Source organism: Bufo gargarizans, chromosome 1 (assembly GCF_014858855.1).
Source record: "Bufo gargarizans isolate SCDJY-AF-19 chromosome 1, ASM1485885v1, whole genome shotgun sequence".
In the NCBI taxonomy this organism is placed as follows: domain Eukaryota; kingdom Metazoa; phylum Chordata; class Amphibia; order Anura; family Bufonidae; genus Bufo; species Bufo gargarizans.
The window spans coordinates 476,247,217-476,262,121 of record NC_058080.1 but is presented as its reverse complement, the minus strand read 5'-3'; the positions used below and the strand labels follow the sequence as shown (position 1 = coordinate 476,262,121).

The following is a 14,905-nucleotide window of genomic DNA, read 5'->3' as shown; positions in this document are numbered from 1 at the left end:
TATTAAGCCTTCATACAGCCATGCAACAAAAAATAAAAATGATGGCTCTTAAAAACCATTTCAGGAAAATCCATGTTACAAAATCCAAATGCTGCTGCTTCCCTGCTGTGTCCTCAGGCAGTTTATGTTAATGTTAATCATCCAATGTTAATAAATTCTACTAAACACTCGAATTCCTTCAGGGGTGTAGTTTAATATTTTTTTTTATTATTTCTTGGGGTTTCCACTGTATTGATACCTCAGGGGTGTTGCAAGTTCGACACGGGGCCCACAGCATTAGAGTAAAATGTAGGCTTCAAAAGCCAAATAGTGCTCCTTACCTTCTGAGCCCTGCTGTGTGTCCAAAAAGCACACATGGGGTATTGCTGGGAGAAATTGCGTAAAAAAACATTTGGGTGCTTTTTGTCCTGTTAACCCTTGTAAAAAATGGGGATTTTCTTTTACATGTATTGCAGTTAATTGTACATACAATAAAAATCAGTTATAATGTCACTGATCAAGTATGTTAATTAGTTCAAGTTATTGACAGCTATTTGTCCCAACTGTACTTCTGTACATATACACAAGTATGCAAAACTGTTTTTCTCTCACTAATGAAGAAAATCCAATAAAAACTTATTATGACTAAAAATGGGGATTTTCTTTTGTGCTAAAACAATGATGTCAACTAAAAATGGACATGTGGTTATTATTATCTACTTTGCAAGCTATGGGTGCCTTAACAGCAGAGAAATGCAAATTTAGAAAATTACACTGTTAAATTATCTTTAAATATTGTATTGCAGATCTTCTTTATAAATAAAAACAAAATACATTGACTGGAATTTACCAGTGACAAAGTAAAATGTGTCACAATTAAAATTAAATCTTTAAGCCCAAGTAAAACTCTTCCAAAGTTATTACCATATAAAGTGATGTACCAGATTTGAAAAAAAATGGTCCTTAAGACCAAAATAGGTTTCATCTGTAAGAGGTTAAAGGGTTGAAATATTGATCTGCTCAGCTCCCTCTGCTCTATAACATACTGTCTGCCAGTGGCACTGCATTGTCATGATTACATGTTCTCTTTAAGGCCAGGTTCACACATAAGCGTACCCGATAAGCGCTGTTTACAAGCGTGCTTATCGGGCGTTTACATACGTGCGAGGAAACAAGCGATCGCCCCTTGTCGCGCGTTCCCGCTAGGTCTTTATGCGGGAACACGCGACAATGCGCCCCAAAGAAGCTCTTGTACTTCTTGGGGCATAGGGCGTTTTACAGCGCGTTTGTACGTGCTGTAAAACGCTCAGGTGAGAACCATGCACATAGGCAAGCATTGGTTTTTGCCTGTTGAGCGTTTTACAGCGCGTAGGGAACGCGCTGTAAAACGCTCAGGTGTGAACCCAGCCTAAGGGTCACCCTTTTATATTATTTTTTTCTTGCAGGCCTGTTCCATTTTAAATATTTGGATTTATTGTATAGTATAATTTATTTTTTTGTGAGATTTTGTTTTCCACAATGTTTTATGCAATTCAAATCCAAAAACGTGGAAGACATAATGTTGATATAAAAGCCATATGTTCTCCCTTTGCACCAATAAAAAAAAGTAACTTCCCTAATCCCATTCATATGATGAGCAGTCTACTTCCTCCTGCATGGTATAAACAGCCTATAAACAGCCTGGCTCAAGTGATGCAATGCAGTGATGTGAATACATATCTTAATGCAGTCATCCTCAAACTGCGGCCCTCCAGCCCGAACAGCAGGGTATTGTGGGAGTTGTAGTTTTACAACAGCTGGAGGGTCGCAGTTTGAGGATGCCTGCCTTAGGCCCCTTTCACACCGGCGAGTTTTGCTGGGTCATGTGATGGACCATGTGATGAGTGCAGTGATGTCACCACAGGTTCTTTTCCTCACAGATGAAGACAGAAGAGAAGCTGGATTAAGGTGAGTTCAATTTTTTTAATTAAAAAAAAATAAAAAAAAATTTTTCCGCGATGCACCCGCATTTTATCCGGCCCCAAAACATGACGCCCATGTGAAAGAGACCTTAATGTCTTCTGCATGCCCTAGATCTCCTGAAACCCAGTGCATTGTAGGACTCGCCTTTGGACCCCTGGTAGGACGCAAGCCTAAAGCAGTCTGTGGCTTAGCAGAGTACGTGGCAAGGCAGCATGCAATATCTTACTGCGACAGTTTTTTTTTATTAAAAGCAAAAAACTGGTATGAACCCACCTTACAGTAAAAGATCCTCTATGTTTGTGTACAAACCTTCTTTCCTCCAGACGCAGAGGATGTCCCCTCGTCACAGTCAGTCCTGGGGATAAATAGCTGATGGGAGAGATCTCTGTACTGACCCCTGATATATTTATACATAGTAATTAGATCTCCCCTCAGTCGTCTTTTTTCTAAAGTGAATAACCCTAATTTTGATAATCTTTCAGGGTAATGTAGCCCCCCCCCCCATTCCAGTTATTACTTTAGTTGCCCTCCTCTGAACCCTCTATAGGTCTGCCTTGTTCTCTACTGCACACAATACTCCATGTGTGGTCCGACTAATTAAAAAAAAAAATCCAACTTGCCTACATTTCTGTGACTATTTTTAGTTAATTAAATGTGTAGGACATAAATGAACACAAAACAGCAATGTAATGATAGCACACATCCTCTTTTATTACATACTATGCCGGAACAGTCAAATATGAAAAAAAAAAAAAAAAAAAAAAAAACATTGAATATGAAAGGATTAATGATGGGGCAGGTTTATGAAATCTTATCTTGTTTCCCATCACAGCACAACCATTTTTTAGGATCACTATAAGAAATAAAAACTGAGCTGTGATAATAATGGGTAAATATGGCCCACGAATAACATTTATCACCTATCCACAGGATAGATGAAGGTATATTTGCTGCAGGTCTGACTGCTGTAGAGGTGCTCTTGTGTGAATGGAGCACTAGTGAGCATGTGTGACCACTGCTCCCATTCGCTTCAATGGTACTGCCAGAGATAGAGTTCTGTACTCAGCAGTCCCATAATGAACAGACTACAGATCACATATGCATACTGCACAAGCCTGTTCACACAGGGGACTTGGAGACCTCCATTCTCACGATCAGTGGGGTGGCAGCAGCCAGATCCCCATCAATCATACACGCCGGACCTGCGGCTCCGTTACTTTTGGAGGCCTCCAAAAGGTACAGGGTTCTCATTCTCATGATCAGTAGAGGTCCCAGTGGTAGGACACCCACCAATCTAAGAGTTATCCCTTTCACTCCAAAAAAATAGAAAGAATACCACACTGTATTATACCATGACTGCATTCAACAAGAGAAATATGGGTACAATCATGCATTGTAGAAACATTTCAGTACATGTCTAGAGAGAGTACTTCTCTCCAATCGTCTTATTAAATCAGCAATATCGTTAGCATTCAGCCGGATGTGTGAATCTTTTGTTAAACTGAGTGTTTAAAAGGGGTTGTCTGGCCTAGGAGATGGCCACCCTAATCCTCAGAACCTGCGCCCAAAAACACTTGTCTGTCTGCAGTGCCGCTCAGTGGCGGATTAACATAGGGGTGCTCGCCCCACATACTGCGGCGAGGCACAGGAGGGCATAGTTCCCTGCCCCGCCGCTGATCAGCGCCATAGGCTTCAGGCCTAGTAGGTAATTCGGTCATTCTAGTAAGTGCTTATTGATTTGTCTCATCACAATTCAAAGTGGTGATTGTCAGACAAGTAAAACAGTTGCTACTAATCTACTCTATACATAAAATATAAAAATATTCTTTCCCATCATATGCCAACGTCATCTGTTGAACAAGTTTACAATTAATGATGAGCGAATCGACTTCGGGTGAAACATCCGAAGTCAATTCGCATAAAACTTTGTTCTAATACTGTACGGAGCAGGAGCTCTGTACAGTAGTAGAATGTATTGGCTCTGATGAGCCGAAGTTATTGCTTCGTGAAGTCCCCATTTACAATCTACCCGTTTTGTTTTTTAGAGAATTCCCATTTTACATGACAGACAAACACATTTACAATTAATAGAAGTTTTAAATATAGAAAGCAATCCTATTCACTAATGAACAATGTTGCATAGACAAATATTAAAAACCTATGGTGGAAACTACTGTTTAGATGTAGCAGGGCTGAATGAGTCATTTGGTAAGTTTATCATGCTATCAATGTGTGTTATTTTTTGTTTTACATAGTGCTATGGGTGAGGCTAGTTTCATACTAGCGCTTTTAGATCCCTCTGCATATCGGCATTGCCGGAAGCTACCACATCGCCGCCAGGCCCCATTCACTATGAAAGGGACTAGCAGAGATCCCGCTGCTGAGAATCGGCATGTATGCCGGGTTGCAGCCAGATCTCTGCCGATCCCCATTATAGTGAATGGGGCGGGTGGGTCTCAGGTGGCAGAACAGATGGCCAGAGATGTCCAACGCTAGTGTGAAACTAGCCTAAACCAGATACATCACAAAGCTGAAACTATGCAGCCCTTAAGGAGTTAACACTCATTCAGCTCCGCTATTTCTGACATTACATTAGTGAAACATCACTAGCGGTGTTCACAAGTTGGGTCTGACCTTGTTTTACAGTTAAACGTTTCACAATGACACTTTGGGAATGCAATATATCAAGATAATACTCATCCCAGAGGCAGTTTCCAGGTACCAAAGAGAAAACGTCTGCTGGCCGTTGGTGGAGTTCACCCGTATACATAGAAAAATCAATCCGTTTTCCAGCAGTCAAGGGAACGAATTGTATTTCTATTTTCAAAGTGTTCATTAGCGTTTTATGTAAATTCTATGCAACCAAAACTCAATTTGCAAAAAGGAAAAATCTTTAAAAGTGCAGGATACAAAAAACGTATCTATCAAGCATGCTTTAAAATAGCGCACACAGTGCAAAAATAATCATTAGCGTCAGTCCGAATACAGTCACACAGCAGTAATGTAGCTTCGACCCCACGGATCTCATGGTGACGTGTTCTAAGAAGAAGAAAAAAAAAAAGAAAAAAAATGAGACTACATTGAATTGCAAATACAATCTATGCGTACAGGCTGCAAACAATCAGCCTGGCTTTACATTCTGCAAGTGGCTCAGAAGATGAGAAAGGAATGCAAGTACCCACAACAGGGTAACGCCCGCCTGTACGAATAGTGGTCCATGCACTTTAGTTACTAAAACCTATCCTTTGTGTTCTTGCAGGACGTCGCCTAAACACATGCAAATACGCAGTGAAGAGCCTACAGGAAAGCCAATACTTCTCATGCACTGTAGTACCAAGACTCAATTCAGTGGCCCATAATCCTAGAGGTTGTATGAGGATTGAAAAACATGGCACTCCTTTCTCATCTCCATCACCATGACATTTGCAGATCAACTTGGAGAATCATTTTATAGTACTGAAATTATTGGAAATTTACGAAGACATGATATTTCCCCATGGGGAAAAAATAAATAAAAAAATGCTCCCATATTGGTTACCATTGGGGTGCTCACATACAGGCTGACATTTGAAATGGCGCATGTTTCTTGTAGGGACTAATAGAAGCATTTTCATATACTTAAAGGGGTTATCAATAAGTATAGGTCATCAATATTGGATCTGTTAAAGTCCAAGTCCCAGCACCATCACCGATCAACAATGTGAAGAGGCCACACCAAGTCCTATGGGAGCCAAGGCCTCCTCGCAGCTTACCAATTACAGCACCGTACATTGTGTAGCGGCTGTGCTTGCCATTGAAGCCCAGGCCCATTCACCTGAATGGGACTGAGCTGCAAATAGGCCATGTGACCAATGAGGAAATCACAGGAGGGACATAACCCTGTCCGGTGGAATTATAATCAAAAGTGGCAAGTATTTCTAGGGCTCACAGGAAGACCACCGCTATTTTAAAACATACTATATTACTTTATACACACACACACACACACACACACAATAGACTGATAAGGAACTTATCTACATTGTTAGTAAAATACTTACCACATCCTTCTGCTGGAGGCAAACAGTAAAGTTCTCCTGAGAAACATCTGCATAAGGCACAACCTCGGACTACCCACTCTCCATTGGCGATGCCACCAGCACAATTTCTAAAACAATAAAGACATGCGACTTAAATATTAGCTTTTTTGGGGGAAATATCTTTCCCTTTAGGAGCAGGCCATTATCAGTGCAAGGGCAGGTTTATTATGTATATAATACAACCGTTAATGACGTCCATCTTGTGTTATTGTCTTGAATGACCTGGTGATCTTGGCATCTTATTGGGACTATTCTCATGATCGATATTTACAAACTATCCCATACCATAAATGGGTGATAGGTGCAGATCCCAGAGTTGTGCCCACACTTAGGCCTTATTCACACAGTATTTGGTCAGCGATTTCCATCAGTGATTTTGAGCCAAAACCAGGTGCGGCTCTATACACAGAACAGGATCAGATCTTTCCCTTATAGCTTATGTCTGTGGAGGCTCCAGTCCTGGTTTTGGCTCCCAATCACTGATGGAAATCACTGACCAAAAACACTGTCCTGTGTGAATAAAGCCTTATCTGTTGGCGAGATGGCCAACAGCTGTTACATGCATGGAGGTGGCACATGCACATTTCTGTGGTAGTTAAGGAAACAATCAAGCAAGTATGGCCACCTCTCCATTCACTGCCCACCTGGAATCAGTGGGACCAGAGCCCGCATCCTATAGATATGGTTCCTATGATGCAAACAATCCTTCACTACTAATATAAAAACTGGTGGTTTTCAAACATTTTTTAGAGAGGGATTTTCCTTTAAGAAAGCAGCACTACAAACTGACTGTAGTATGAACTGCTGGATTTCCTAAAAATTATCCTTGTAATGACAACTGTAGACCTCAATTTTACCATACACCCCATTTGCCCATTAGAAGCACTTACTGAGGCCTCTTTTCATATTCACAGCGACGTCCTGTGTACTCCTTAGGACAAATGCAAAACGTTCCAAGGAAACAAGTTCCTCCATTATAACAACATTTCTTGTTTAACTTGTGACCTGTTTGGAAGAAATTGGAAAAAAAAAAAAAAAAAGTTTAGGAATCAAGTGATAATAACTTCTCTAAAATTATCTCTCAGTTTTTGGTTTTCTGAAAGGTACTTTGCTCCTTATTTACAGCAGAGCTTTATTAATATTTCAAAGTTATTTATATTTCAGGAACATAAGCCAAACCTACAGCCCTGATTTATGGCTGACTACAATCCTACTCCTCAGCCAGGACGGCAGCCGCCACATTAGATTTACTCTTCCCATAAATATTGTAACGGCAATAAGACCCAACCTAAATCAAGCAGTTCACATATTAATGTTATCTAAATGCTGGTCATCACTTCTTCCCATACCAGACCTACTAGACCCATGACGATGGATGGTTACATCCTCACCTTTTTCACATCTGGCTGATTGCAACATGTCAAGTTTGCTCAAGCACAAAACTTAGAGAATTGCCAGTAAACATTTTTTTTTTTTTTTCCAATACATAAAAAAAAAAAAAAAAAAATTATTACACTTAAAGGGGTTGTCTCACTTCAGCAAGTGGCATTTATCATGTAGAGAAAGTTACTACAAGATACTTACTAATGTATTGCTATTATCCATATTGCTTCTTTTGCCGGCTGGATTCATTTTTCCATCACATTATACACTGCTCGTTTCCAGGAATTACGGCCACCACTGAAGCGCAGATACAAGGTGTGCAGGGTAGGAGCTGCTGCGCATGTGTCCCTATGCTCACCCCCACAGTCCCAGACACCAGAGAAGCCGGCGCTTGTTCCTATTGTGTTCATGCAGGACCACCACTGCTAGACTGCAGGGTGGTCATAACCCCTGGATACGAGCAGTGTATAATGTAATGGAAAAGTGAATCCAGTCAGTCAGCAAAGGAAGCAATATGGACAATCACAATACATTAGTAAAAGCCTTGTATTAACTTTCTCTACATGATTAATGCCATTTGCTGAAGTGAGACAACCACTTTAACAAATACATGTTATATACAGTAATAAACATTGTATATATAGGGTACTATAGTTTACATAGTACCAATAAAATCAGTTCTCAGTGCTAGGATCCCCACTGATCACAAAAATGGGGGTGCCAGAGTCCTCTATGTGAATGGACATGCAGTGCACAGGCATGACTACCTCCACGTTCACATCTATGATTCCGCCACTACAGTGTCTCCAGCAGCCCCTTAGAAGGGAATGGAGCACTGGTCACCAATGACCACTACCACTTCTTTCACACAGGATAATCAGGGACCCCCATTCTAGTGATTGCTGGGGATTCCAGGGGTCATATATTTAACACCTACCCAGTGTGAAAGCCCTTTATTAAAAATAAACATTGCAAGCATAACCTTACACATATTAACCACAATTCAGTTATATACAAGAAACCCAATATCCCCCCCCCCCCCCCAATAATCAGTGCACCTACTTTTAAGGATGCCTTGGAAGGCGACTTTGTTGGCAGGTCTGCTTGGACTCTCTGAGGTCGAGCTGCTCACAGGCTGGGTGATGTACGAGCTCAGATTTGTCTGTGGGAAATTCACTTGATGGCAAAATAAACCCTTACATGATTTGCCTTTGGAAAAAAAAAAAAAAAAAAAAAAAAAATGAATATTTAATTTACTAATATTAATATTTATTGACTTTTTGTACATGTAGTATTAGGCTGTAGTTTTTGTTAGATTTTTTTATATAATACATTTGTTCTGCAATTAATACAATGCAAGGCATGGCCATTACCAGGCACTAACAGGACTGCAAGCCATCCAAAAGCTTTGCTACAGGAAGAGGATATCTCCTTACAAGCAGCACCAAGCCCATTATTGAACAGAACCGGCACTACTCTGTACTAGGGAACCAGGAGTCTTCTACGTACATTGCTGGCTGGATCACAAGCCCGAAGAATTTAAAGATTGGGCCATTTCATGAAGGCCATTGTTGTTATACAGACATACATTTTTATTAATTACCCTCCAACAAGCATACATTCACACTATGCTGCTTTTCTTTGTACAATGTGAATGCTAAAAGCAGCTACGGGTTATATAAAAAGGGGCAGGCTGCAGATATGGACTTTTTTGGACACATAGCAGAAAATTTTATTTAGACAAATGGGCCATCATATGAATTGGTGAGAAAGATCCTCTGTGTGCCCCCAAATAGAATCAGAGGCACACAGAAGCTTTGTAGGAGCCCAATGAAGAATATCAAATTTTTCTCAAGAAATTCAGATCAAAGTCCACTTTGGATACTTCAATTCGCTCAACGCTAACCATCCTACACGAGTGTACATCTCGCTATACATAGAAGAAAATCACAAACGTGAGGAAAGGCTCACCTCTAGTTTGGCAGAAGTTAGGTTCTGACTGGTTGGAATTATGGAGCTCACAAAAACAGAAGTTATAATTGAAAGTTTGAGAAGTTGTGAAAGTGGACACTTTACTTACCGTAGGTGAAAGTGATAAAGCACTCTGCAGACACAATGATGCTGACCAGAAACCTGCAACAATAATGAGATTGAGTATTTTTGTGGCAAGGAACATACATTTAAGTAACCACCAAGCATAGATTTCAGATATTTGTGACTGCCCTCAAAACTGCAACAAAATCTGCATGTTTTGATGACGTTTTCCAAAGCATTTGCGAAGAAAATGTCACGTAAACTCATTTAGGATATGTTCTGATAGTGTTCTGAAATCCGGCAGGCTGTTTCAGCCGAGGAACAATTTGGATTGCCTGGTCAAGAAAGGTCTGGGCCCCACCGGACCCTATGGACTATAACAGGATCCATAGGGGATCCAGCCTTCATGCTAGCCTATAGTCCTGCATGTTTGACTTTTTGTCAGGCCGAAAGCTAGTATTTCACCCGTATGCAACCAGATATGGTGAAATCTCGTAGCCCGTTCCTCAGCTGGATCAGTGTCAGTTTTTTTTGCCCTCCGTGTGTCATCCGTATCCCACTGACAGTTGAAAATTCGTTTCCAGAGCTTCTCCTACCAATGGTCCATGAAAACCGCTGACAGAATACAGATGCTATCCGTGTTGTATTAGTGGCTTTCACAGAAACCATAGACTTCAATGGGTGTGTTTTGACCGCATCATGGATCAAAATAGTGCATGTCTCAGTTTTTTTCCACCGACTGGGTCGGTGAAAAATCACAGGTGTGTGAATAAACACATTGAGATCAATAGGTACGTGTGCTGACCATGGAGAACACAGACAGCGCACACACCGTAATTCACCGACGTGTGAGAACGGCCTAAGATCACCAAGACAATTTTATTTCGATGTTTTAATATATATATATATATATATATATATATATATATATATATATATATAATTTTTATACATGGACTAGAGCAAGGTCTGTGACACTAGAGTTGGACTATCCCTTCCCGCTTTCTCCCTACTTCTATTAAACCCTCCAAGGCCCCTATGTACATGAATTTGCTCTGGCAGTATACCACACTCATTTCAGGGGATAAAAAAAATGCCTGAATTTAGAGAAAAAGCAATACTGGGCAAAAAAAAAAAAAAAAAAAAAAAAAAAAAAAAAAAAAAAAAAAAAAAAAGCTTCTCTATCCAGCATTTTATTTTCCCCATAGACTTTCAGCTAACATCTGGATCTGACATATTTACAGCAAGAACTACGTGTGCAAATACCGCAAAAATGTAGAAAAACAAAGCTCATGCATGTTTTCAGCCTTAGGCCTCATGCACACAAACGTATTTTCTTTCAGTGTCTGTTCCGTTTTTTTTGCAGACTGTATACGGTACCATTCATTTCAATGGGTTTGCAAAAAAAAAAGTTACTCAGTGTGCATTTCATTTCCATTCCGCTAAAAAAAATATTATTGTCTGCATTATGTACAAAAATATTATTGTCTGCATTATGTACAAGGAAAGGACTGTTCTATTAGGGGCCAGCTGTCCCGTTCCGCAAAATACGGAATGCACACAGACATCATCCGTATTTTTTGTGGATCGCAAAATACAGACTGTCATGTGCATAAGGCCTTAAAGGGTTTTCCAGGATTGGAAAAAATGGCTGCTCTCTTCCAAATACAGCGCCACCCCATCTATTGGTTGTGTCTGGTATAACAGCTTGTCTTCATTAGAGCTGCAATGCCAATGCCACACACAACCTGTGTACAGGTGTGGTGCTGTTTTTGGAAGAAAGTAGCCTTGTTTTTCTAATCCTGGACAACCCCTTTAAGGCACAGATGAGCAAACAATTGCCAGGAAGGAAGCATTCCTTCCTGATAACTCCCTGCTCATCAGTGGAGGTGAAGATTTGCCTTTACATGCAGTGATCACCTCCACTGTAGGAGGACGAGTAATGGCTACTGCTGTCTCTAGTCCTCATACAGACTCATTGTTTCTGGGCAGCAGACCGCTGTTTAAACAGCACGAGTCGCTGCCCAGAAATGATGATTTAAGGGGTTTGCATCTCAGATTATTTTACCCTATGAAGGAGCATTCAATCTGCGGTACTTTTACATGAATAGATATGGATGTTTGCTCTTGATGATCTGCCCGACAATTGAGCAGTGCAAATGCGGTCCGCAAAACACAGATCCGCAAAAAAATACGCATGACATCCGTGCGCATTCCGCATTTTACGGAACAGCTGGCCCCTAATAGAACTGTTCTATCTTTGTCCGTTATGCGGAAAATAATAGGACGTTCTATGTTTTTGTGTAACGGACATACAGACACTGAATGCACATGGAGTAACTTCAATAGGCCCACACAAAAACGGAAGTGAATGGTTCTGCATACAGTCCACAAACAAAACGGAATGGACACGGAAAGAAAATATGTTCATGTGCATGAACCCTTATGGTCCCTACACATAAATTTGCACTGGATTTTATTAGCTACAAAAAAAAAAAAAAAAAAAAGTATATATATATATATATATATAATAAAAAACTTTTTTTAGGCATTTTTCCCTATAGAGAATGAGAAGTCAAAATGCCAGAAGCCTAAAAAACCAGCACCTAATTAACAATAACACAAGTGGCTTATGTGACCCTATTTCCCCATACACTTTCAGCTAACATCTGGAGTTTTTACCCCAAAATTGCACCAACAAATGCTATTAAAAACATATGTGTAAAGGCTCCATCAATCTATAAGGCCGGGGGGTTTGCCATTACGGATTTTAATGCACCAAATCTGCAGCGTTGTACATTAACAGCAATGTGGTGGGGAATTTCAGAATTCTCATCCACATGCTGCCTAAAAAAGTGCAGCAGAAAAGCTGTGGTATTGCGGATTTGAAGTCTTCAGCATGTCAATTTATACGGCAGATTTCAACCTTTCCAATGGAGAGAGGGAAATCTACTGGCTTTTCTGCAACAAAACTGTATGTAACGCATGCGGTTTTTCATGCGTAAAAACCGTAGCAGATTTTTCTGCTGGATTTTCAGTCACTTGTGAACCCAACCTAAACCAGCTCATGTTATAGTAATACCTGTGGCAATTGCACATCTGAACGATAAAACAATGTGGAGGTTCACACAGCGCTTTTTGGAAGAGGTTTTGAGGCAGATTTTCCTGTAGGTTTTTAAAGCTAAAACCAGAAGCGGATTCTAAAGGAATGGTAAATATAAATAAATGACTTCTCCTTCCAGCTGGATCCACTTCTGACTTTGGCTGAAAACCCTGACGACAAATCTGCCTCCAAACCTTCTCCAGAAAACTCCACATGAACCCACTAAATGAGGAACTTGGTAGAGCTTCCCTCTGCCAATATAGGTCATAAATGTGGAGACTAGATTTGCAGTTTAGACAATTAAAGGTAACATTTGGGCTTCTATTCCCAGTGGGTTTAAAATCCTCAATACTATCACAGAATTTAAATCGTCCAATTTGGAAAATCCTTACCTTATGAATTGCATTTCCCTCAAGTTTGGTTAGTCAATTTATAATCAACTTTGCAGAAAGAGGAAGGAACCAGATAGTTGACCAAGGTTGACTGAACTTCACCTTTGTATGCAGTCTGGTACTTGAGATGCAACCTGTAGCCACACCCCAAAGTGAAAGGCCTTTCAGCGCTATTAACATACCCTTCTCCTCACCACTCCTTATCTTTTGTACACCCTTAAACTGCTCTATTCTGTATTGTGTATGGTAAATAAAATGCATCTAAATCATAGTACCCTACTGGCCACAAGACATTCTCATACATGACAAAGTAGTCAAGTCTGGAGACCTCAAGTCATCAGCTTCATTGGACCATACATGGATCAGGAAATCCATGTTCTACCCTGGATCAACCAAAAATAGTTTGATCCTTTTCTTTCCATGATCGCAACTATCCTTCCAAATTTTTGTATCCAAGGCCATGTGCACACACAACATTTTCCACTGCAGACATGGCCTGAAATCTGCTGAAATGTCCACACTTTGCAAAGCAAAGCAATGGGTTAAACGCATGGCAAGTATGTGACAGTATAGAAAATTTGCAGCATGCCCTCACATCTGCGCATTTTTTTCACATGCGTTGTGCAATATTAATCTGCCGAGTGCGCACAGGGTCTAACATAATCTACAAATGAAATGCAGTTTTCTTGCATTTTAGAGTAGATAAAATATGAACTATATTGTCCGCAAGCGTAATTTCCCTTTCTGCAGGATTCACTTTTAGCTTGGTCTCAGGGCTCATGCACATGACCTTATGCATTTTGCGGTCTGCAAAATACGGATCCGCAAAAAATACAGATGGCGTCCATGTGCATTCTGTATTTTGCTGAACGGAACAGCTGGCACCTAATTGAACAGTCCTAGCCTTGTCCGTAATGCGGATATAATAGGACATGTTCAATTTTTTTGCGGAAGGGACATGTGGCCATACGGAAATGCACGCAGAGTAACTTCCTTTTTTTTTGCGGACCCATTGAAATTAATGGTTCCGCATAAGGTCCACAAACAAAATGGAACTGACACGGAAAGAAAATACGTTTGTGTGCATGAGCCCTTGAAAAATTGGAAAAAACTTCTGTGTGAAGCTAGACTAAGGCCACTTTTAAATGGTCAGTATTTGGTCAGCATTTCTCATCCGTATTTGTAAACCAGGAGGGGAACCTTCAGAAAAAGTAAAGAAATAATTGCACCTCTTCCATGTTTTAGATCCACTCCTGGTTTTAGATTACAACTATGGATGGAAAATACTGACCAGAATATCGCCATATGAAAGTGGTCTTAGGCCTCATTCACATTGACATATTATGGTTTAGTTTTGGATGGAGCGATAATAAGAGAACACATAAAAGGTGCATAAGACCTTAATGGAGGTCTATTTGACTCCAACGTCATATGGAGGCATTTAGCATCATTGCTCTCTTGCATGGCACACAAAATGAAAATGAACGGAGGCATGTTGGCCATTGGCAGGATGAGACTGTCTCACTGGAAGTCCGATTCTGTACTGTGACAGGGTACAGAAATAATCACACAAAACCCCTGCAATCAGTGCTCTTATTTTGTGCAATCTTCCCGATACAGGGGATTGCTAGGGGACGTTGTGATGTCAGTGATGACATCACAGGGATTTCCTGTGCAGAGACGGCTGGAAGGCATGTAGAGAAGACATGATATGCATCTTCTCTGCCTGCGTATGTACATACATTACTGCTGTAATGGCTGTTACACAGTTCAGCACAGGTTTTGCGCAGGTTTGGTCATGGAGACATGATTCTTGTATAGTTTATGGTTGCTGAACACGGAACTGATGCTGAAAATGCAAGATTGGTTCTTGTTTGAAAGGTACAGAGGGAAAAAGGAAAGTACATTCAAGTCACTATTGTGGTGTGCACCATAATTTGCAACGTTTTGAGCTTCTCTGCACTTTTCTAAAG

The 14,905-nt window shown here is 40.5% G+C and overlaps 1 protein-coding gene across 1 annotated transcript; it reads right to left on the bottom strand.

Annotated features, from left to right (window-relative positions):
* Positions 1-2,719: 2,719 nt before the first annotated feature.
* LOC122927933 (teratocarcinoma-derived growth factor-like) lies at positions 2,720-13,307 on the bottom strand. Its single transcript, XM_044280280.1, has 6 exons — positions 13,213-13,307; positions 9,484-9,536; positions 8,466-8,612; positions 6,911-7,025; positions 5,982-6,088; positions 2,720-4,980 (listed from the first exon to the last, which is right to left on the bottom strand). The coding sequence occupies exons 1-6, from the start codon at positions 13,305-13,307 to the stop codon at positions 4,877-4,879; spliced, it is 621 nt and encodes a 206-aa protein (XP_044136215.1). The 3' UTR covers positions 2,720-4,876.
* Positions 13,308-14,905: the final 1,598 nt, after the last annotated feature.

Coding starts and splice junctions, on each gene's coding strand:
- LOC122927933 (XM_044280280.1), bottom strand. CDS start 13,307: ATGGATTTCCTGATCCATGTATGGTCCAATGAAGCTGATGACTTGAGG. Junction 9,537..13,212: donor ATGAGAATGTCTTGTGGCCA/GTAGGGTACTAT, acceptor TTATTGTTGCAG/GTTTCTGGTCAGCATCATTG. Junction 6,089..6,910: donor GAATATGAAAAGAGGCCTCA/GTAAGTGCTTCT, acceptor TTATTGTTTTAG/AAATTGTGCTGGTGGCATCG.